At 42.4% G+C, this 22,050-nt stretch overlaps 1 protein-coding gene across 1 annotated transcript in view; it reads left to right on the top strand.

Annotated features, from left to right (window-relative positions):
• TRIM8 (tripartite motif containing 8) overlaps positions 1-18,376 on the top strand; it is an 82,214-nt gene extending 63,838 nt beyond the window's left edge. The window contains exons 3-7 of the mRNA XM_061636153.1: positions 6,817-6,912; positions 8,739-8,972; positions 12,073-12,104; positions 13,260-13,375; positions 16,999-18,376. Of these exons, the coding sequence (XP_061492137.1) occupies positions 6,817-6,912; positions 8,739-8,972; positions 12,073-12,104; positions 13,260-13,375; positions 16,999-17,606 (1,086 nt within the window). The 3' untranslated portion in view covers positions 17,607-18,376. The remainder of the gene's footprint in view (positions 1-6,816; positions 6,913-8,738; positions 8,973-12,072; positions 12,105-13,259; positions 13,376-16,998) is intronic.
• The last annotated feature ends 3,674 nt before the right edge of the window (positions 18,377-22,050 follow it).

Raw genomic sequence — 22,050 nt, 5'->3', positions numbered from 1 at the left:
TCCCTACATGAATCTGTCCGGGATTTGAGATCTTCAGGTGAGGCCCTTCTTGTGCTCCCCACACCTTCGCAAGTACATATGACGGGGACACGAGATAGGGCCTTTTCGGTGGCCGCCCCTAGGCTATGGAACTCCCTTCCGAGTGAGGTGCGATTAGCTCCCTCCTTGCCGTCTTTCCGGCAACAAGTAAAGACTGTTTTATTTCAACGGGCATTTGGGATAGAGAACGACCAGGATTAAGTGTCATAGGATCAGTGACTACATTATATGATCTTATTATTTTAAATTGTCTGCTGTTTTTAACGTATGTTTTATGATTTTAATTTTTCTCATAGTTTAATTCTGTTTTTAATTGTATACTTTTGTATGTTTTAATGGTGTTTTTTAGTTGTAAGTCACTCTGAGTCCTATTGGAAAAAAGGGCTGGGTAGAAATAAAGTTTACTACTACTACTATTATTATTATTATTATTATTATTATTATTATTATTATTATTATTATTATTATTATTATTATTATTATTATTATTATTATTATTATTATCTCCTTCTTCCGTAACAGGCATGTAGTCTGCTTTCTTAATGCAATGACACAAACAGGAGCCCACCCAACTTCCATAGGGCTTGCTGCAACCTCCCAGCCATTTCCTCCTCTCATCTTAGGCCAGATGTTAACAAGGCCTGAGGTCCCAGGGCCTTGAGGTGAAAACAATGGAAAATCACAGGAGAGGCTCCAAATTCTTTTTTCGCCATTAAAAGAGAAGATGGTGGCCTTTCCCTGCAGTGCAATTAATCTCCCCTCCCCTTGCATTAATTCCCCAGAATTAATTATTTGATTATAAACCCCAAGTGGTAGTTTATAATAGTAATAATCCCCTCAAAATTGGTCTTTGCTATTGTTTCCCCCTCACCCAGAAACCCTCTTGCCTGTTCTAACTAGTTAACATTTCCTCCTGCTCTGTCCTTCCCCTGTTTTCATTAAATTCCTTAAATGTTTGAAACTAGGCAGGTTTTTTTTCCTGAGGGGGATTAAATGCACTATAGAATTAAGGGCAAACGTCTGTGGATTTCTCTCCCTGTCTCTCCCCCCCCCCGGTATCCATTGTGGGCAGTGATAGCATACCCTTGACATAGCATCTGGAGGTGCCCAGCACTGACCCTGTACTAGCAGCTCTGGGCAGGAGACCTGTTTCTCCAAGCCAAGCTGTTGAGCAGATGAATCAAACTGAGTAGCCATTTTGGGATTGGTAAATAAGGTTTAGCTTTCCGCCCTTCTCCTGCCCTTCTCTTTATAGAAACGGTGTTGGGCAAGGGGAGTATATTTTTCCCATCTGATAATAATGGATTTTTTTTAAAAAAGAAAGAAAAATAGAAGTATTTATAAGCCACTCTTCACCTGAAGGTCCCAAGGCAGATATATACACCATCCAAACCAAAGATTAAGTAATGATTCTCTGGGAAGAGGGACTGACTGTTAAACCACTCTGGGAATTGTAGCTCTGTGAGGGGAAGAAGGGTCTCCTAGCAATTCTCAGCACCCTTAACAAACTATTGTCCCAGGATTTTGGAAGAAGACATGACTGTTTAATGTGATATGATATTGCTTAAATGTATAGTGCAGATGGAGCCTAAAATTGCATAAAACAAAATACAGAATTCAAATGCCCAGTACATCTCCCCTTCTCCACAACCGTGGACAAAGAGGTGCAACTTCATCTGCCAATGGAGCAACATAAATTACACTGCTTGCTACCACAGAGAGAAGAAACAGATTTTGTTGGGGTTGGTTTGAAAATGCTTTGCCTTCCCCTTTATCGCCAGGTCTGCCTGCTGAGGTCTGCATATATATTTTGTTAGGATCACTGAACTAGCTTGGGTAGATAATGTAGCTTTCTTTTTCTCTCTCTCCTGACCTTAAAAATATAGTAAATATTCATAAGATCATACAGAAATTATCTAATTGGGGAGGAAAATGAGAAAATAATCCTCTACGTGTTTGTGGCTGTATCTGATCTGCACAAAAATAAATCCATATTCTGATCCATAATCTAAACCAGGGGTTCCCAAACTGTGGTTTGTGGGCCACAGGTGGTCTGCAGCACATCCATAAAAATCATACAGCATCTAGCACAGCATATTACAATTGCTGCAATAGGCAGAAAAATAATTAGTCTCCCAGAAATGTTCAAGTGGTCAAGTTTGGGAACCACTGATCTGAATCAGAACTAGGCTGTAGCATGTCAGATCCATCTTAACCCCATTGGGGAGCAACAGAGTGATTAATCAACCACTGCATCCAAAACTGTGCCTGCTTATGCCAGCCACAATAGAAGGTGGGCAGGAGTTGTTTTTCCTGGGTTTTGTTATGGCAGCTCCAGGATGGTGTAGTTGAGGGATCTGAGGGTTTTCAGGGCTTTGGATCTAAAACCACCAGACGCTTCTGCCCTGAAACACCCTGTGTCAGGTCTTTCCACTGATGTGCTTCTCTACAGGCCAACAGAGAGGAGACTATGCAGTATCCTAACCATCTCCCCAACCATCAGCATGGGTGTGTGTGTGCATTGTTGGTCATTAATTGTATTCTCTATTATAGAGTTTGATTTTTAAATAAGTTCATCCAACTGATTAGGCAGTAGATTTTAAAATAATAATTTATTTTAATGTTAAGTACCTTAAAAAGCCACTCATGGTAGGCACCATCTTAGCAGAGGAATTTCCTCTTCTCTTTCCTACTCTCTTCTAAAGTTGTACTTCTTGTGACATGCATGCTGCCTTAAAACACAAGAAAAGATGTTAATAACTCTTGTTTTTTCCACATATGCTGTTAGTTGATTGAAAGTCATACAGTTAATTGGTTAAGACTTCTCTGGTCTTTTTTTAAAAAAAGCCAAATCCTGTGACCTGATAAGCAAATTTTATCACCACCATCACCATTTATAAAGTGCCTAAAACTAAAAAATTGAAAAGGCTCACAATCTGATTTTGGCTGACATAATGTGGTGGTGGTGGTGATGAAGATTGGTGTTTTTACTTATTTATATTTATTAATTTATTAGTGATGGCTAAAAGGACCAGATGGACAGAAGCAAAGGGAAGAAAACCAACGTGGTGTTTTTTAAATAAATGATTCTTGTTTGGTTCACAGTATTCTGAAGTCACATAATACAGTTCTGTCACTGAAACTAAGAGAGCCTGGGATAAGCACTCTTCTGGAAAGTATATGTAAGCTGCTCAGGCTTCTTTGGAGGCAGAGTGGTCTGCAAGTTTAATAAACAGATCATCCTTTTCTCTGTTCTGTGGAGGACAAAGCCTTCTGCTTGCCATGTGTTCCCCAGGCAATGCCCATTGATCACAGCACTGTTTATATACCATATCATACATGTTTTTTTGCAGAACAGCTGTCCAGTGTAGTAGTAGCTTTGCCATAGATGGATAGGAGTTTATTCATACAGCCATGTTAATCATGCAGTATCTCATCGTATGAAAGCCAGTGTGGCATCCTGGTTAAAGTGTCAGTTCTTTTTACTGGTGCCTTGTTTTGTTTCTTTTTGAAATCTAGAAGATGTTTTTCACAAGGCAGGATACAGTGTGTGGCACAGCTTGCTTGTTTAAGCTCCATGGGATCTGTACCACAAAACATATTTATTATCTCTAATATGCCTTGATCCTTCATTGTCGGCTGATTGAGACATCCTGAGTGATCATACTATGAGTATGAGAGCCACAGTGAAGTAATGGGTAGAATGTTGGGCTTGGGCCAGGGAGACCTAGATTCAGATCCCTCTTCTGACGAGAATCTCCCTGGGTGGCCTAGGACAAGTCACCACATTTCAGCCTAATCATGACCCATAAGGTGTTTGCAAACATAAAATGCCCTCACTCCTTGGAAGAATGGCAAGTGCAAATGTAACAAACAAGTAAACTACAATCATCCATTATGAAAGTTGATCAGCAATAACCAGTTTAACACAACAATTGTAGATAGAGCTTAAATAGTGTGAGGAATGTGTTGATCAGTAGCATACCTGGGCAATGTTATCTGGTACAAAGGTGTGCATTTTATTGTTAAGTTTATATGCAAAACCCACTGGTTTGTGCAGAAGTCAAAGACTCTGCAAGACTGGTTTATCTGGATCTTTATTTTTATCACAAAAATGTCATGTGCTTGAAATGAGAGCAACTTTCCCTGCTATATGAAGTCAACCAGGAAGCTTTCTGATCCAAAAACCTGTTTGTCTGAAGTTCTTTCCTATCTCTGACTTCCAAGCCAGTAAGTCATTATAAATATTGTCCTCTTTTTACTAACCCCCTTTTCAAAGAACTGTTGGAAGTTGCAATGTTTGGATTCATTTCTGACCAGGCAGTCATTGTGTAATTGTCAAAAATGCCATTTATGCTTCTTTCTCTGGTATTTTTTTCAAATCTGGGAATTGGGGTTGGGTGAAGACCTAGAAAAGCCAAGTGGTGGAGGCAATTAACTAAAATGGGGGACAGTATGGAAGTTGATCCCTTCTGTTGATGCTACACTAGAGCAGGCCTACATAACTTGTGTCGACTTACCAACCATGCATTCTGTTTTGCATGTGCCTCTGTACAACTGTTTCTATTGTTTCCCTGGGACTACAAAAATTAAGGACAAGAGTTGTTGAGTACCTCGTAGACCAAATATGTAGCTAGTGAACTGTGTTTGGCTTCATGGGCTACAAGTTATGCAAGCCTCCACTGGAGAATATAAACATTGCAATGCTATTGGCCTCTTTGCTTGTTGCTTGTCAGTAATATACATTCCTTCCACCACTTAATCTTCCAAGTTGTTGCATAGTGTGCTTTCCCCCCTCCTTTTTGGCCAGTTCTGCCTAGAATGTGTTAACTTATTTTGTTCTTTGTCGACATTTCCAAAACAGTGCTATTAACAGTTAAGATAACCAAAGTTAATCTCCTCTTCTATTTGCAATGCCTAGGTTCTTAGGTGTTTTAGAAGTAGTGAATTTTTTAAAAATCCCTTAAAAAAAAAAAAGTGACTATAAAGATCATGGATACAAGAATTGCATGAATCGTAACAATTGCAAAAAATAAAGATTGATAGCAGGATTGAGCCATGCAAAATTATCGTCAGTTAATGAAAATTGAACTCTTGTTCAACTTTGCCCATTGTGTTAACGTTGCCCCTTGAAATTAATAGCTGTGAGGCTATGTAACTTACGTTTTTAATATGTATTTTTTAAAAATGTATTGTTTTGTTTGCTGCCCTGGGCTCCTTTGGCAGGAAGGGTGGAATAAATATCTAATAAATGATAGTAATACTATTTTTAAAATATTAAGAAGGATTTCATTGCTAGAGATCCTTTCTAGATGGTGACAGAGCTTTCTCCCATTATAGTTGCCCTCCTGTGATGGCAGTGGGGCTGAAAACAGGACAGTCTTTGGACAACTGCTAGCAGGATCCTAGACGCCCTCATACCTCTAAACAGAACAAAGCCACACCGGCATGAGAACTGGCCTAGTTAGTTCCTTCCCATTAGAGGCAATTGGAGGGAGCAAAAAGAAGCAGAAACAATTGTAAGATAGTAGGGCTGACAAGATAGTAGCAGCGGTGGTGTCACTGTGGCTCTCCCACAAATAGGGTTGCTCTGCCTGTGATCCTTGAACTGGTAAAATATAACTTTAGTCTAATCCAGGATGGTTTTAAAAAACAAAAATGAGATCTCCAGGTAAGGAGTGCAGAGCCTCCATCCTCTCCAGATTAGCCATACAATTGATGATCGTGGTGGTTTTCCCTTGGGTATTTTTGTGGCTAATGAGAAAATAAGTTTCTGATGGGGGTGAGGGGTTAGAACCTTCTAGATCAACAAGAAGGGAGTGCCTTTAAGTTTCTGAGAGTATGTTCTTGAAAGCTCATGTAGGGAAGTAGCCAGAAAATGACTGAGGCTGTATATTTATAACACAGGATGATCAAATATGAGTCCAGACAAGGAGTTCATGTCTCCCCTAGAATTGGTGCAGGTGAGAAGGACTTATTTCCCTGTAGCCATGAAGCTCACTGGGTGACCTTGGGCCAGTCACTGCCTCTCGGCCTCATGAAGACCCTATTCATAGGGTCGCCATAAGTCGGAATCGACTTGAAGGCAGTACATCTACATCTACTGGTAAGGGCATTGGCCGATCTAGTTCAGCATTCTTAACACTGATTGGCAGTGGCTGTCTGGCATTTCAGGCAGGAGTCTCTCTCAGCCTACCTGGAGATTTCCAGGGATTGAGCCTGGGACATGTGTTCAAAGCAGATGCTCTGCTACTGAGCTATGGCTCTTCTCCAATTGTGGTAACAGTATCCCATAGTTAATAGTTTACCATGAATATGCAGGTGGCTTCTGCTTCAGTCCTCTTGAAGGGCAAGTGGGAGTAACAAACCACAATGCCTGACTTCACAGTATGTCCGAAGCAGGGATTGTGCTGTATTTCACTCCCAACAAGCCATGATTTGAAGCCAAAGTATCATTCTTGGTTTCCTGATCATAGTTTGTTTGAGTGAAATAAACCATGATACCTGGTTTAGCATTACTGCTAAGCTAGGCATTGTGGTTTGTTGCTCCTGCTTGAGCTAGGAGAGGAGCAAAGTGGTAGTGATAGTCAATGGTCTACTGTGAAGCATGAGAGCCAAGAATTCAAGGAAATGTGAGGCTTATGGCTCTCACAACAGCAAGTTCCACTTCATTATAAATTACCCTGCGTCTAGGTAACTTGCAAACCAGTTCTGGAGTTGAGAACATTTTTTTCTGAGGCTTGACAATCTTTCCTCTGTTTGTCCCTTCTCTTGCAGAAGATGCTGGTGAAGCAGCAAGACCGCCTAGAAGAACGTGAACAAGACATTGAGGAGCAGCTCTACAAGCTGGAGTCCGACAAGCGGCTGGTTGAAGTAACTTGGATTTCTCTCTTCTCCCACCCCCGCCAGTGCTAGAACTAAGAAGGGTCTTGGGGCTGCAATTATCCACCAAATTCCCTATCAAGGAAGGTCCTTGATAGAAGAACTTGGAAGCGAGAGAGATTTGCAGCCAGCACAGCAATAATCAAACTCTCAATGGATCCAGTCTCACCAGAGTGTCCTTATAAGAGGACTGCCTGCTATAATAATAATAATAAAATAATAAAATTTTATTTCTGAGTCGCCTATCTGGCCGAATTAACGGCCACTCTAGGCGACGTACATTAATACACTAAAATACAATATAAAATAGATAAGACCATCAATCATCTAACCCACTCTTCCAGTTAATAACACGTTAACAACTAACCCATCCCAGAAATCCCATAGGCCTGCCTGAATAGCCAGGTCTTCAAGGCTCGGCGGAAACCAGTTAAGGAGGGGGCATGACGAAGATCAAACGGGAGGGAATTCCAGAGGGTGGGGGCCACAATTGAAGATGACCTCTCTCTGGTCTGTACCAACCTTGCTGTTTTAGTTGGTGGAACCGAGAGGAGGTCCTGTGTGGCTGATCTCGTCAGGCGGCATAATTGGTGATGCTGGAGGCGCTCCTTCAGATAAACTGGGCCGAAACCGTATAGGGCTTTAAAGGTCAAGACCAACACCTTGAATTGGGCCCGGTAAACAATTGGCAACCAGTGTAGATCTACTAACACTGGAGTGATGTGATCACGATGACGGCTGTTCTTAATCAGCCGTGCCGCCGCATTTTGTACCAATTGTAATTTCCGGGCTGTTTTCAAGGGTAGCCCCATGTAGAGCGCATTACAGTAGTCTAAGCGAGAGGAGACCAGGGCATGTATCACCCGTGGGAGTAGATGAACAGGAAGGTAGGGTTGCAGCCTTCGTATCAGATGTAATTGGTACCAAGCCGCCCAGCTCACTGCCGAAATCTGAGCCTCCATGGACAGCTGGGAGTCTAAAATGACCCCAAGGCTGCGGACCTGGTCTTTCAGGGGTAATCTTACACCATCAAACACCAGGTCTATATCTCCTAATCTTCTCTTGTCTCCCACGAGCAACACCTCGGTCTTATCGGGGTTCAACTTCAGCCTATTCCTTCCCATCCATCCACTTACGGATTCCAGGCACTTGGACATGGTATCCACAGCCAACTCTGGTGAGGACTTAAACAAGAGATAGAGCTAGTTCCTAAGCAAGCTAGTAGCCATAATTTAAAGAATATGTGGTGTCCTGGAGTGAAATCTTGGGCAGAGAAAGCATTAGCGGATGGTTCCACAAGCATCTCTCCATGCTGCTGTTAATCTAAGACCTTACTGATCTTTGGTTCCCAGCATCCTATCCTCCTGGTGCCTTCTTTAAGCCATCTAACTTTCTCCTTCTGTGAGAAGGAAACAAAAAGTCCTGGCTCACAGACTCCTTCAAGTTATTATACCCTATTCTCTTCCTGAGTGTTTGATATTCACTCTGCTATGACTAGATACTAGTTTCCCTGACATTAGATTAGAGCATTGGCTCCTGACTTGCAAGTGCCAAGCTATGACCACTTTGTCCTATTCATTCCTTGAACGACTCTGTATTCTAGCAACTCCCTATTAGTTTGATTAAAGCAAAGCATTGACCTTTGTTTAAGAAAAAAAACAGTGGAGAGAATGACATGCCTAGGCGTAACCACTGTGTAAAGGAACATTGGTAATCTAGTTTCAGAGTGCATCCTCCCATCCAGTTTCGGTCATGAAGGATGCAGCAAATAGGTGTAAAGGGAGGCTGACCACAGACATTTTTCTTACCCCTTCCAGGAGAAAGTGAACCAGCTAAAGGATGAGGTGCGCCTACAGTATGAGAAGATGCACCAGATCCTTGAAGAGGACCTCCGCAAGACTATGGAGATCCTAGACAAGGCCCAGGCAAAGTTCTGCAATGAGAATGCTGCCCAAGTGCTGCACCTCAGTGAGCGGATGCAGGAGGCCAAGAAGCTGCTCAGCTCCGTTCAGGTCATGTATGACAAGACCGAGGACATCAGCTTCATGAAGGTGAAGTGGGGAATGTTTGGGGAAGGGGAGGGTCCAGTGGAGCACTTGGCAGTAGGATAGGGGAAGGATTTGGAGATTATGTGACAACCTCAGCTCCCAAAATAGCTGGCTGAAGCTCCTATCTGCCTCAGCTCGGCACAGCATATACCTTCATCTACAGCCTTGGCCTTTCATTCTAGAAACTGAAGCTCCTCTATCCCACCCCTGCTTCTCCGTGGATGAATTAACTGTTTGGCTGTAACATGGGAGGCCCACTCAGTCCCTACGTTAGGCTACTTACCTGTTCTCTGTTGTGTGTCTAGAGTGTTCCCATAAAGTGGCCAAGCTTCAGGGAAAATCTCAACCCAGGGTAGTTTTGGTCTTCTGTATGGGCTCAGAGATGTGGGGTAATGTTTGTCAGAGTTACTTCCTTCTACTTTTGTGTGTGGATACTCAAGAACGCCATGCAAAATGTGTGCCTTGTGTTGGTTGTGAGTAGAGCAGACACTTAAAATTGTCACATTTCAATTGTGGAAAAAATGATTGGGAAACGATTGGACACTCACTTCTCTGTGTGTTGAGATTCAGGGTGGTGCGGGAGAGAGTATTGGACATACAGCAGGGAGACCCAAGTTCAAATCCCTACTGACGCTGGGCCAGTCACCATCTCTCAGTCTAACTCACTTCACAGAGTTGTGAGGATAAAATAGGAAAACTCCATGTAGGCTACCCTGACCTTTTTGGAGGAAGTGGGGGCTGGGGGCATATGTTTATCAGAAATGTTGAAGATCCCAGGGCATAGCCATGAATGCACATGATGCAGCAACTGTGCTGAAGCTCAGCCGGTCTAGCCAGACAATGCCTGGAACCTTAAGCCTAATCTACCGCACAGGAGTGTTATTTAGAATGAGAGGCATCTGGCAACCCATCTTTAGCTGCCATAAGAAACATCAGATACTAGGGGTTGCAAGGGGAATACATATGAATGGTTACAACTTTGGAGTAATGTTCCCCTAGAGAAACCCCCCAGCTTTTTTCACTTCAGGGAGATGGAGTTTGTCATTCAGATGCTGTTTTCAATAGCTTGTCATTGCGGGAGATCACCCTTGCAGCTGGGCGGGCATAGACATGGTCTCAACTGGTTTCCCCTTCTGGTTTCCTCGACTGATTCTTCCCATGCCATGCAGTAAACTAGTGAGTAAAAAGGTCATCTCAGACCTTGTACTTGGGTTAAGGAACTGCTCAGCAACCTCCTCTGGGGTTAATCTCCCCATCACATAGACCAGATGGCCTACTCCTCATTTTTGAAAGACTACATAACCTTGACCACTTGAACAATATTGTCTGCCAAAAAGAGACTTTCAAAGTAAATCTTGGCAGCTCATTGGCAGGGTATTTACACCCTGCTAGAGTATATCCCTTTAGCTGGGCTGATCCACCAGTGTTGGCCTGAATGTGCTTCAACAAATCCAAAGCCATGAGTGGTAGTATGTAGAAATGAGAACCTTTTTTTTTTGGTCAGGATGCAAGATAGCTGTATAGAATTGCCTTTGGGTTGGAGGACAGGAGGTTTTTTGTTGTTCTACTGTGTGTAATGGGGAGATGCTAGAGTGAGATAGAAAAATGAAAACAATAGGCCCTGTAATCTTGTGCTTTAAAATTTGTGGGTTGTCTTTTCTAGACTGCAGCTGAAGTGACAAGTTAAAGTCTAGAATAAATATGGTGCAACAAATAAGTTGTTGGACTGGGACCTTGGCTGAAGTTTCCATCTGACTTGCTAGGTAGTTTCTGCCTGGCACATCTGGTTGCTTTAGAGAACATAAAGAGCACCCACAAGATTGATGAAAATAGTCCTTCTAGTTACACCTTTATGATCCAGGAGGACTGGAGCAAAACCATATATATCTCAGAATAATTCTGTAAACTAACAACATTTATTTTGCCCTTTGTTAATTTTGCTTCTATGAGTCATATAATTGGAAGGTGCCTATAAGGCCATTGAGTCCAACCCCCTGTTCAATGCAGGAATTCAATGTGAAGCATCCCCAACAGATGGCTGTCCAGCTGCCTCTTGATTGCCTGCAGTGTTGGAGAGCCCACCACCTTCCTGGATAATTGGTTCAATTGTTGTGCTGCTCTAACAGTTAGGAAGTTTTTCCTGATGTTCAGCCAAAATCTGGCTTCCCGTAACTTGAGCCCATTATTCTGTGTCCTGCACTCTGGGATGATTGAGGAGAGTTCCTGACCCTCCTCTGTGTGACAACCTTTCAAGAACTTGAAGAGTGCTATCATATCTTGCTGGGAGAGAGGGTGGGATATAAATCAAATAATAATAAATAAATAAATAAAATATATTCCCTCAGTCTTCTCAAGGCTAAACGTGCCCAGTTTTTTCAGTCTCTCCTCATAGGGCTTTGTTTCCAGTCCCCTGATCATCCTTGTTGCCGTCCTCTGAACCTGTTCCAGTTTGTCTGCATCCTTCTTAAAGTGTGGTGTCCAGGAGTGTAGGGCACTGCTAAGGACAGAGCTTGAAATCTGGTGGCAGACACTTCCATACAACTGAGGGAATGGAAGGATGTCAGTAGAGTCTTAAGAGAATATATCTTGGATATAATAACAGCAGCTTAGCATTTATGTAGTACTTCAAAGTGGATTACATATATTCTCATTAATTCTTACAACCCTGTAAAGCAGTGTTAGTTCCTTAATTCGGTATAAGGAGCTGCCTAGTACCACGTCAGGCCAGTGGCCCATACAGCTAAGTACTGCATCCCTGATTGGCAATGGATTTCAGAGCCTTGGATACATCGTTCTTGGCCTTGTTACCTGAGATCCTTTTGCTAGGGATGCAGGGACTGAATCTGAAATATCTACATGCAAACAGAGTGCTCTGCTCTGAGCTGTGACCCCTCTCAGATAGTGCTCCTGTATCCAGGAAGTACAGCATGTGGCTATTTGTAAGTGAGGGTGGGTGGGTGAATGAGAGAGAGGAAAACCATTGTTATGTAGCCAATAGGAAAAACACCAAAGCCTACAGAACTGGAAAAAGGTGCAGCTGCTGTGCCAGGAAAGGTCTGCATGACTTTCACTTTCTGATTTCATTTTCTCTGTTGCCTCCTAGAATACCAAGTCAGTGAAAATCTTGATGGATAGGTAAGAAATCAATTTCCTGTCGATTTGAGTTTGGGGGAAAGGGGATGCATATGCTGCAGGAAATCTAGATAATCTTCTGGGGGCAGAGTCATAGTTATCAAAGGGTTATTCCTCCCATGGCTTTCGATGGAGGTCTATATTGTGTAGCATACCCCTGAAGGGTCCTGAGTTAGTCTGACTCGATACAGGGATGAGGTGTTACAGCTGAATTATTTTATCTTTATTTTAAGAAAAATGTTGGAAAACTGGCCAGAGTCCAGCACATTGATGAGAAAGTAAGGGAAAGAAGCCTCACTTACAGTGAAAGAATTAAGATATACAATCTGTTTAGCTTTCCGAAGGAAAACCAAGAGGAAATTTGTTTATAATGCCTAGCCATTTTCATGGGGAGAAAATACTTGGTACTAAAGGAATCTTTCATGATTGGATATCAGATGAGAGCTGATGATGAGCTGTACAAAATCCAGTTAAAAAACAGCACAGCATTTTCATGGGGAATTCTAACCTGTAGGACAGGTTGCTCACACTTCCACATTGACCAAATCCCACCTCGAAAGAGCATGCCTGCTTGAACTTTACTGAAGTCATGCTTCTCTCCACAGTGCAGAATAAATCCCCCAAACTAAAATGAATTCCTGCTTTGGGTTAGTGATACTAGAGAATTTTGATAATTATTATTGATGGGAAAATGTAAGAGAATGGTACAGTAGTAAATGGGAAAGCTAGGAATGTGGCTGTAATGGGGATCCTTTGGCCCTCCAGATGTTGTTGTTGGGCTTCATTCCCATCAACCCCAGCCAACATGGCCAGTGGTCAGGGATGGTGGACATTGTAGTGCAACAACAACAGGAGAGCCACACAGTCCCCATCCCTGGAATATGTGTTGCTTCCAAATGGAGTTAAGGAGACAAAATTGCAGAACTGTCTCCTCGCTTCGGCTGAAGGAAGACAGAAAAGTCTTAGAGAAGTGAAATATAAGGTTGGGCAGAGCCCCCTTGGATAAAAAACTTATGTTACTAAAGCCCTATCCTAAGGAGGTCTAGGAAAGAGCCAAATGGCCTAAATCAGAAGGGAATTTGTCTTTCCATCAGAAGGTAGAAGGGAGAATCCCACTACTTCAGTCTGTAATGCCTTATAATGCCCCTTCTTTTTAAGGACCCAGAACTGCACAGGAGGCAGCCTGCCCCCTCCCAAGATTGGCCACCTCAATTCCAAGCTCTTCCTGAACGAAATTTCTAAGAAGGAAAAACAGTTGCGGAAGCTGCTGGAAGGTGAGTGATGCCTCTTTTTACTCTTCCTTCCCATGGGCACGGTCTGCTGAGCCTTGGTGGTCAGCCTTGGTAGCCTTGCTGGTCAGGGTAGTACTTTGAACTAGAGATCTAAGTATAATCAAAAGAGTGAGGATGACAGAGGTGGGGAGCAGATGTTACACAAAATTGTGTTCTCCAGGGCCAAGTTTATTTCTGCTGTATGCTGGATCAGTCCCTGAATTTGATTTTGGTTGTCACCAGCTAGCCCAAGTGAAATTAAGGCAAATCCTAAAAACCCAGGGCATTTTGCAAACACATGCAACTTTTTTTTAAAAAAAAAGCAAAGTAGGAGGTAGCAGTGCTGGAATAATCACACACTAGACTGTCTTGAAGCTTTCCAGCCTGAGCCGCAAGGAGTATGAGTAAGCAGAGGAGAGTAGTTTCGCAAAAGGATTGGGCAGCTTATTAAGGGAAGCTCTTCTTGTTCCTGCAGTGCACTCAACTCCAGAGCAAACCTGAGGTGATTTCTGATCTTTGAGAAGGAGGGAAGAAGGTGGTGGTGCTTTTGCCATCTTCTGCCTTTTGAATCAGAAACAGGTGTATGTTAAACTTGGGAATGCTTAGACAGTGTGCTTTTTCGTGAAGATCATGATGTCAAGATTTGCAACCCTAATACTGAAACTTCAGGGTGTTCTTTTCCTTTTTTTTCTCTTCCCACCCACCCTCATTCCCAGTAGTCAATCTTTTCCCTTTCTCGCTGCCCCTTGCAACTTAGCTTTATGCATATTTGCTTGGAAGCACTATCCAATAAACATTTGGGAAGAGCTTACTTCCAAGTAAAGAATTGTACACCATCTGATTTTAAACACATTTGCTTGCTGCAACTTCAGAGTCTAGCTCACATGTATCTTGGCATAAGATTTCAGCCTTAGTCTTGCCCTTTTAGTCCCCAACACCTCTGTTGCTTTTGTATTTTTTCCTGTGTGGCCCAGTACAATCCCACTTCCTGTCAAGAAAATTATGTGACTCCCTGTAATGAACGTTAAATGTGCATGTTGCATGTTTCACTTTTAGATTATAGGTAACACATGGGAGGCAAAAACACTTGCTCTATAAGTTGGCTGTAGTTTAGCTTCAGCTGGAGTACTTTTCAAGTTTTGAAGGGGATTCAGAGAGTGTAATTGTGGGTTAAAAAGCATGATATTCAAAGAAAAGAAAAAGGAGCTGAGCTTGGCACAAAGAAGACTGGTTATAATAACTTTTCAGATATCTGAAATACTGGCTGTTGTAAAGAAGATGGTAAGTGACTGTATACCAGGATCATTAATCCTGTTTACCAAGAGGGGAGAACCTCAGGCTGGGGGCTGAATGTGGTCCTTCTGCCTAGCTAGAGTGTGCCCTTGAAGTGGAGTGATGCTTCTTGCTTGCTTGGATGGGTGAGGTAGGGATGCGTGTGTGTGAAGTATTTATTTGTATAGAAAGCTCTGAGTTCTACTGTACAGTCTCATCCATTTGCTCTGCCCACGTATGCCTCTAGCCCTGCCCACCACTGTCATGCAGCCCCCAGAAGAGTGCCTAAGAGGGAATGCAGCTCTTGAGTTGAAAAAGGTTTCCTACCTTTGACTATACACGCTTTCCTGGAAGTAGGTCCCATTGAGTAGACATGTATAGGATTGCACTGTGAGCCTATGAAATGAAACCTTTGAACTCGAGGATAAATAATGAAGGAAAAAACATCTTAATTGTAAAAGCAATTTGGCAGTAAAACAAGCTGCTTGTGACAGTGGTGGAGCATCCTTCCCTAGGGATTTTGAAGAAGAAGCTGGCTGAAAATCTGTCAAAGATGGTTTAAGTCTAGGGTTTGCAGGGAATTGGAATCAGCTCCCTGATTCAATGACTTACTTAACTGACCTAATATATTTTCAGTTGTAAAACTAGGATTACCTGGACTCAGAGCACAATTTTTTGATGCAGAGTCTGCAAAGAGAATAAGCAATGCTGAAATGGTTCACTATTCCAAGGTGATTATCGAGAACGTTGTAAGAAGCTGCTAAATACAAGCATAGATCCTTCTCATCTCATATACCTTGTGGTCTGCAACTAGTTTTGTCAAAGGGTGAGAAGGTGCAGGGGAAGCATAAGGCTGCAAGGGGAGGGGCAGGGCTTGATTGCAGAACAACAAGAATAGGGTGGAGGTAATGTTAATGGTTGCAGGTAGTACCAGAAAAAGGAAAGGCTGTTTTGGAACAGGAAGTCACAATGGCTTCATGTAGCCTTCCCCAACCCAGTGCTCTCCAGATGTTTTAGAGTGCAACTCCATCAGCCCTAGCCAACACATCAGTTGTAATCCGGAACATCTAGAGGGCACTGGGTTGGGAAAGCTGGCTATGATGGCTCAAGGAGGGCAAGATCTTCTAGGCAGAGGGAGCATCATGTCAGCAGGCACAAAGGTGAGACTGGGAGAAGAGATGGTAGGGTTCTTGGGTCTCTAGTGACTCCACTCATGTAGTTTGCCTGGCTGATGTTACCACCAGAATACTGTAAAATCCTGGTCTGGATTTGCAGCTAGGTATGGAGTTAAACAAAAAAAAATTAGTTGTGCATTAGGCTTCCTTCACCTACTGGAGAAAATCCAGCTCAGCTTTGTTTTCTCCAGGTGTTGTAGTTCTCCACACCCCCTTATCTTCCTCAGTCTCTTAGCCCCTGGACTCTGCCAAATGACTAGGCTGATAATACAGAGCATCCCAAGTCAGGACCTGCCTAGCAAGCAGGGTGAGATAATGCTTGGCTGGTACAAGGCACGCAGTGCATCCAGAGGTTCACCTTATACTTCTGTGGCTGAAATGCTGGGGATAGGCCAGGAGTGGGGAAGCTGGAAAAACTGTCTGTTAAAGGGTTCTGGCTATGTAGCTTAACCTTTGAGCCCCTGGTCTGGGCCCCCAAAATCCAGGTTCTGCACTGAAAACACCTCCAACTCAGTTTTGCAAATATGAGAAACAATGTATGCTAGCACCATCTTCAGATTCTTGGCAGCGTACTAGGGATATGCCATTTTGTGAAACTTGTGTTTTCTGTTCATTTGTTTGTTAGAACCTGAGGCTGGCAGCCAGCTCTGAGTTCTAAAAGAGGAAGGACCTTAGGCACTGCCTTTTTGTGTAGTGTTTGGCATTCTGCAGGTATTCTGTGCCAAATTCTGGAGGACATTATGTGGCCACAGATTTGCAGGTTCCATAGGCCTATAATGAATCATTCTCTCATGTTTAGTACTTGGCTAATTTATCCTAAAGTGAAACCCTTACCTTACTTCAATGTTGGATTTATTTACATTTATTATTTATTTATTACATTTGTATACTGCCCCATAGTTGAAGCTCTCTGAGCGGTTTACAATATCATGGAAAAATTAGAGAAACAGTCCCTAAATAATTGGAGACTCTTTCCCCAGCTTGTGTTTTGCTTTGAGATACCTAGTTGTGAGATCAGATTTTAACTTTGGTATTACTTGCCAAGACTTACATTCCTGCACTGAAAACTCAGCAATTGGATCTCTGGAGGGGATTGATTCTTGTTGGATCACTAAATTGAAAAGTCAGAACTGCCTTCTTGATAAAGGTGACAGCATTTGTCTTCTCTGTTTCCTTCAGGTCCCTTCAGCACCCCGGTGCCATTCCTGCAGAGCATCCCTATGTACCCTTGCAGCGTTAGTAACTCAGGAGCTGAGAAACGCAAGCACTCCACAGCTTTCCCAGAAGCCAGCTTCTTGGAGTCATCCTCGGGACCTGTTGCCAGCCAGTATGTGAGCCAGGGGGCTTCGGCTGGGGAAGGCCAGTCTGCACAACCCATGGTGCCTTGTAGCTCCACCCAGCACATAGTAGGACTCCCTAGTGGCCCTCAACCAGTTCATTCTGGCTCTATGTTCAACCCTTCTCACTACCCCAACAGCACATCATCTCAGCAATCTGTGCTGTCTCAGTATGGTGGGCGCAAAATCCTTGTCTGCTCAGTGGACAACTGTTACTGTTCCTCGGTATCCAATCACAGTGGGCATCAACCATACCCTCGGTCAGGCCACTTTCCATGGACAGTGTCTTCGCAGGAATATTCCCACCCACTCCCACCTGCTCCATCTGTACCTCAGTCGCTCCCGGGATTGGCAGTGAGAGAATGGATTGATGCATCTCAGCAACATGGACGCCAGGATTTCTATAGAGTTTATGGTCAGCCTTCCACCAAACACTATGTCACCAGTTAACCATCTGGTTTGGATGGAATCTTAATTGATTTTTGGAAGTTTTTTTAAAAATCTAGCTTTTGTTGTTGTCATTTTTAAATCAAACCCATTTCCATTATTCCCTACCACTTGCCAGAGTCTGAGAGAAGGGCATTGCTGTCATCTCTGTTTTTAATTTAATTTTTAAAAAATCTTCCTTTGTATCAGGATGGGCGGGGGGAAGTTGTGGTGGAAAAAAATTAACAAGGATATCAATCAAGTATCTACTTCTGGATCATGTGACGTTGCTACTTTCCAGTTTGGAAAACTTTTAAAGGGACAGATGATCCTTTTCTATTTCAAAGTCTCTGGGCTCTTTTGGTTTTGCTTTTAAAATTATTTTTCCCCTCCCATTTTTTTAAGAGGAGAAAATTTCTATCATTGATTTATTAAGAAATGACACTTGTAGACTTTTTTTAAGGCTGATTTTTTTTGTGTTAAAAGACCACGTATCGTGCATATTGGCATTTTTCTTTCTTTCAGAGATTTGTAAATACACAATGGCAGGAAATGAAATGCACAAAAAAAGGGAGAAGAAACTTAAAAAAAAATTAAAAAATCTGTTTTAGTTTCCAGGAGGGAAATGTGTGTCAAGATGCATACATTCCTTCCTGTGTTTGGTTGATGCAACTTCCTCTAACAAGCACTTTGTATTAAAAAAAAGTGGACTTCCTGTTATAAGGTGCAGGTATTTATTCTGTAACCAATTTTAGAACACACACAAAAATATTCAAATAAATGTGATCACTTAGTGCACATTTCTTGTTCTGCTTTGCCTCCGTGGGCACCATTTTGGCCAACACCGCATCTGGGAACAGGAAAACTATATTCAAACAGAAAACTAACAGCGTTTAAAAATAGCTCATGCTCTGCTTTATGTGTTCCCTTTGGAATTATCTTAATTAGAAATGCAACTACTGGGTAAATGTTGAAGAAGGTTAGTCAAATATGCTGGGTGATATTCTGTACCTTCTGGAGTAAATCAGGAATATAGTTTGGATATAATGAAACAATGCAGTACTGCAGAATAAAAAGCACATGTGATTTATGGATGCTGTATTTAGAAATAAGATGCACAGCCAGTGATAGATGGCTTTTACTCCTCATCTGCTAGGCTTTGGTTAAAAACTCTTAGATTAAGAAAGATGTAGCTCTTCATACCTGTTAATCTGGCAAGCAATGAAGTGTAAAATATACAACTCAGTGGCTTCCTGGACAATCTCTGCTTTCATTCAAAACACTGTTTTCTAGTGCGTTCATTAGCATTATTCTCAAGAGTACATGGGTATACCAGAGATGCAGTTTTTAAACCATTAATGATGATGTATAGCCCTGTTGTACCATATGTAGGGTACAATCTTTTGCATACGGTGACTGAACGTGGTAGAACTTACCTCTGAGTAAAATTGCATAGGATGGCACTGTTGGTTCATTTTTTAAACTGAAATTTAAATCTACACTTCTTTGAACTCCAGTCACCAAACCACCCCTTTAACCCTCACATTTGCTTCTGCAAGCATCTGTTTTTATAGGCAAAGGAGTGAGGCCGAGAGACAAGCGATTTACCCATAGCTACAAATAGTACAAGGCAGGGGTGGGGTCTGTACTCTGAACATCAAACACTGATCATCCATATCCCTCCAACCTAATTCCCCTTCTAAAAATGCATTCCCACATATCCCCCCAATGAACTTCTCCTTCCTCCACACAAGAAAGAAAATCCCCAATTTTTCTCATTCATGCAGGTCCATTTCCCCTGTAATCTTGGCTCTTCAGCCAGATCCTATGCATTAACACCTGAGCCTCTGTTCTCTAGCTTCCATATCCAGCATAAAATAACAGGAAAATAAAGGCAGTGAAATTTAAAAAATGTGCAGCCACAGCAATGCCAGAGCCAGCCAGCCAACCTGTCTGAACCACTCACCCTTGCATGATCTGTGCTGCCCAGCAATGCAGATGCCATGTGATGCTCATCTGTAGAAGCAGGCAAACTTATTTTATGCGCTGCACCCCATTTTATTTAGTTTTTGTGTATGCACGTTGACTTTTAATGGTTTGAATTGCCCTACAGATAACGTGGCTAAATTGTGGGTTTATTTTTGCATTATGTTTTTACCCTTAATACGCCAATTAGGTGTGCTCTGCCCACTTGTGAAGCAAACTGCAACTACAGCCTCATCTCAAGATGGTGATATCATGGATTTGTAGGTGTTTGTTTCTATATTCTCATCAATCTGGTACATCTGGAAAAGTTTAAAGAAGCAACTGTTCAGTTTCTAGCAATCTGTGGTTTAGTTTACTTTGGTCATGATTCCTAATCCCCTGAAGTTCATCCCATTAGTATCTCTCCAGCTTAAGAGACTTGCAGATAGTCTGTTTTCATTAGCAAGGGAATATCTAGATCTCCCCACACACACACACATACACACACACAAGCCTTTTATGAGCACATGGTCATGCTAATCTTTTTTTTAAAGAGGAAATAAGCGTTTTAAGCATTATAATGTAAAATCAATCAAATTTTGATATTAATAGATCTGTCCTAGAGAGTTTTTATTCTGAGTCACTTTTTGTCAACTTTGATAAAATTTGATATTCCAAATTGTTAGGGTGGTGATGGTGTTGAGCTGAAGCTTGCTGGATGCAATGCACTGAGCTGGAATAGGGAATGTGGCCAAACAGGAATATGGGCTGCAGTTAGGGTTACGGGCTTTTATATACCTTTCTAGGTTTCTTGATACAGTAGGAAACAAAGCAGCCATGGCTGTTCCCAAGTGGTACAGCTAGAGACCTGCTTTCCATGGCAGATGAGGGAGGAAAGTGAATGACAGGACCAGAAAGTCAACTGGTGGAAGGAGTCACACTTCCATTATCTCCTGATCCACAGGAAGATTTAAAGGTGCATGGGAGAAGTGGGAATCCGAGGGACCAAACTAGATATGATAGCAGACCTGTATCTTTTTAACTCTATGTCTGCACCAGTTCCATAAAGTGTGTGGAAGTGGGTTCCCAACTAAAAACAGTGAAACATGGGTGAGGCGTGCTGAGTTCTCCCCTCCCCTTAGTTTACCACCTTACAGTCTGTCCCCTAATACAATTTTTTCTCTCAGGCAGACTAATACCTGGCTAGGAAAAGGACCTCTGGGAGAACTGCGGTGGGAATAAGTAGCAAGAAAAGGAGTGTGTGTGTGTGTGCTTTTATTTATTTTATTTTTAAAATATATTAATTGCTTCATATTTGCAAAAATTAAAAGCCATGTACAACAGATGTTCTACAAGTTATAAGAACATTTAAAATATTCTGCTGTTTCATGAAATGGACAGTAAGCATGGCTGGGCTCCCCCCCCCCCGGGGGCCTATCTCAGGAGTGGGCAACCTTTGGTCCCCCCAAATAAGCTAAAATTCCCATCAGCAAGCATGCGTGCATGCATGGCCAATGGCCGGGGATGATGGCAGTTCAGCAACATCTGGAGGGCCAAAAGTTCACCATAGTTGGTGTATCTGAATAAAAACATCTCCAATAGGTATTGGCATTCACATAAGGTTGGTACCTATCCAATGGTAACTGGAAGCGAATCCCATAGCGCAGATGCTAACAGAGTAAAGGTCTTGTTCAATGCTGCTACAGAGCAGACCTCCAGGGTATGCAACACCATCAAAAGAGCCTCCCCTGACGACTGCAGTGCCTAACCCAGGGTATAGGGAATCAGGTGATCTCTTGAGTATCCTGATCCCAAGTTGTTAAGGGCTTTATATACTAGCACCAAAACCTTAAATGTGTCCCAGTTGTATATTGCCAGCCAGTTTAGATCTATCAACAAAGGTGTTACCTGGTGACAGTAGGTTGTGCCAGTGAGCAGTCTAGCTGTGCATTCTGTGCTAGCTGCACCTTCCGGACCAGCCTTAAAGGCAACCCCATATAGAGCATATGTTGAGCTTACAATTTTAGAATGAGGCCTGTTGCTGTTGCATCTAGTTTATCTCCTGCTTGCAATCAAGTTTCACAGTGCAATCATATACATGTCATCTTGGAAGGAAAGCCCATGGAGTTCAACAGACATACGCCCAAGTAAATCTGTATAGGAGTGCTTCAGCTTCTGAAAGTATGACTTCAGGGCCCTTACCTGTATCTATAAAATGGTGTACAGTAGCTTAGAGAAGTGTATGAAATGCTGCTGCTGTATTGTAGCAGGGAGCAAGCTGTTGTATCCCAAGTGACTTTTTTCCAGTATAGAGATTAAACACGAGGATTTGCTTTGGGCACATTCCATTATATAATGGCAATGGATGCAGCCAAAGCATAGCAACAATAAAAACAGCCATTTGTTTGTTAACACATTAATGCTTAATATCCTTGAGTTGGCATGTTTTGGAAGACAATCTGAGCATGAGCCACTTAGCAAGGCAAACAGCATAGCCATGAGT

Source organism: Rhineura floridana, chromosome 7 (assembly GCF_030035675.1).
Source record: "Rhineura floridana isolate rRhiFlo1 chromosome 7, rRhiFlo1.hap2, whole genome shotgun sequence".
Classification (NCBI taxonomy): domain Eukaryota; kingdom Metazoa; phylum Chordata; class Lepidosauria; order Squamata; family Rhineuridae; genus Rhineura; species Rhineura floridana.
This window is presented reverse-complemented; position numbering and strand designations above follow the sequence as displayed.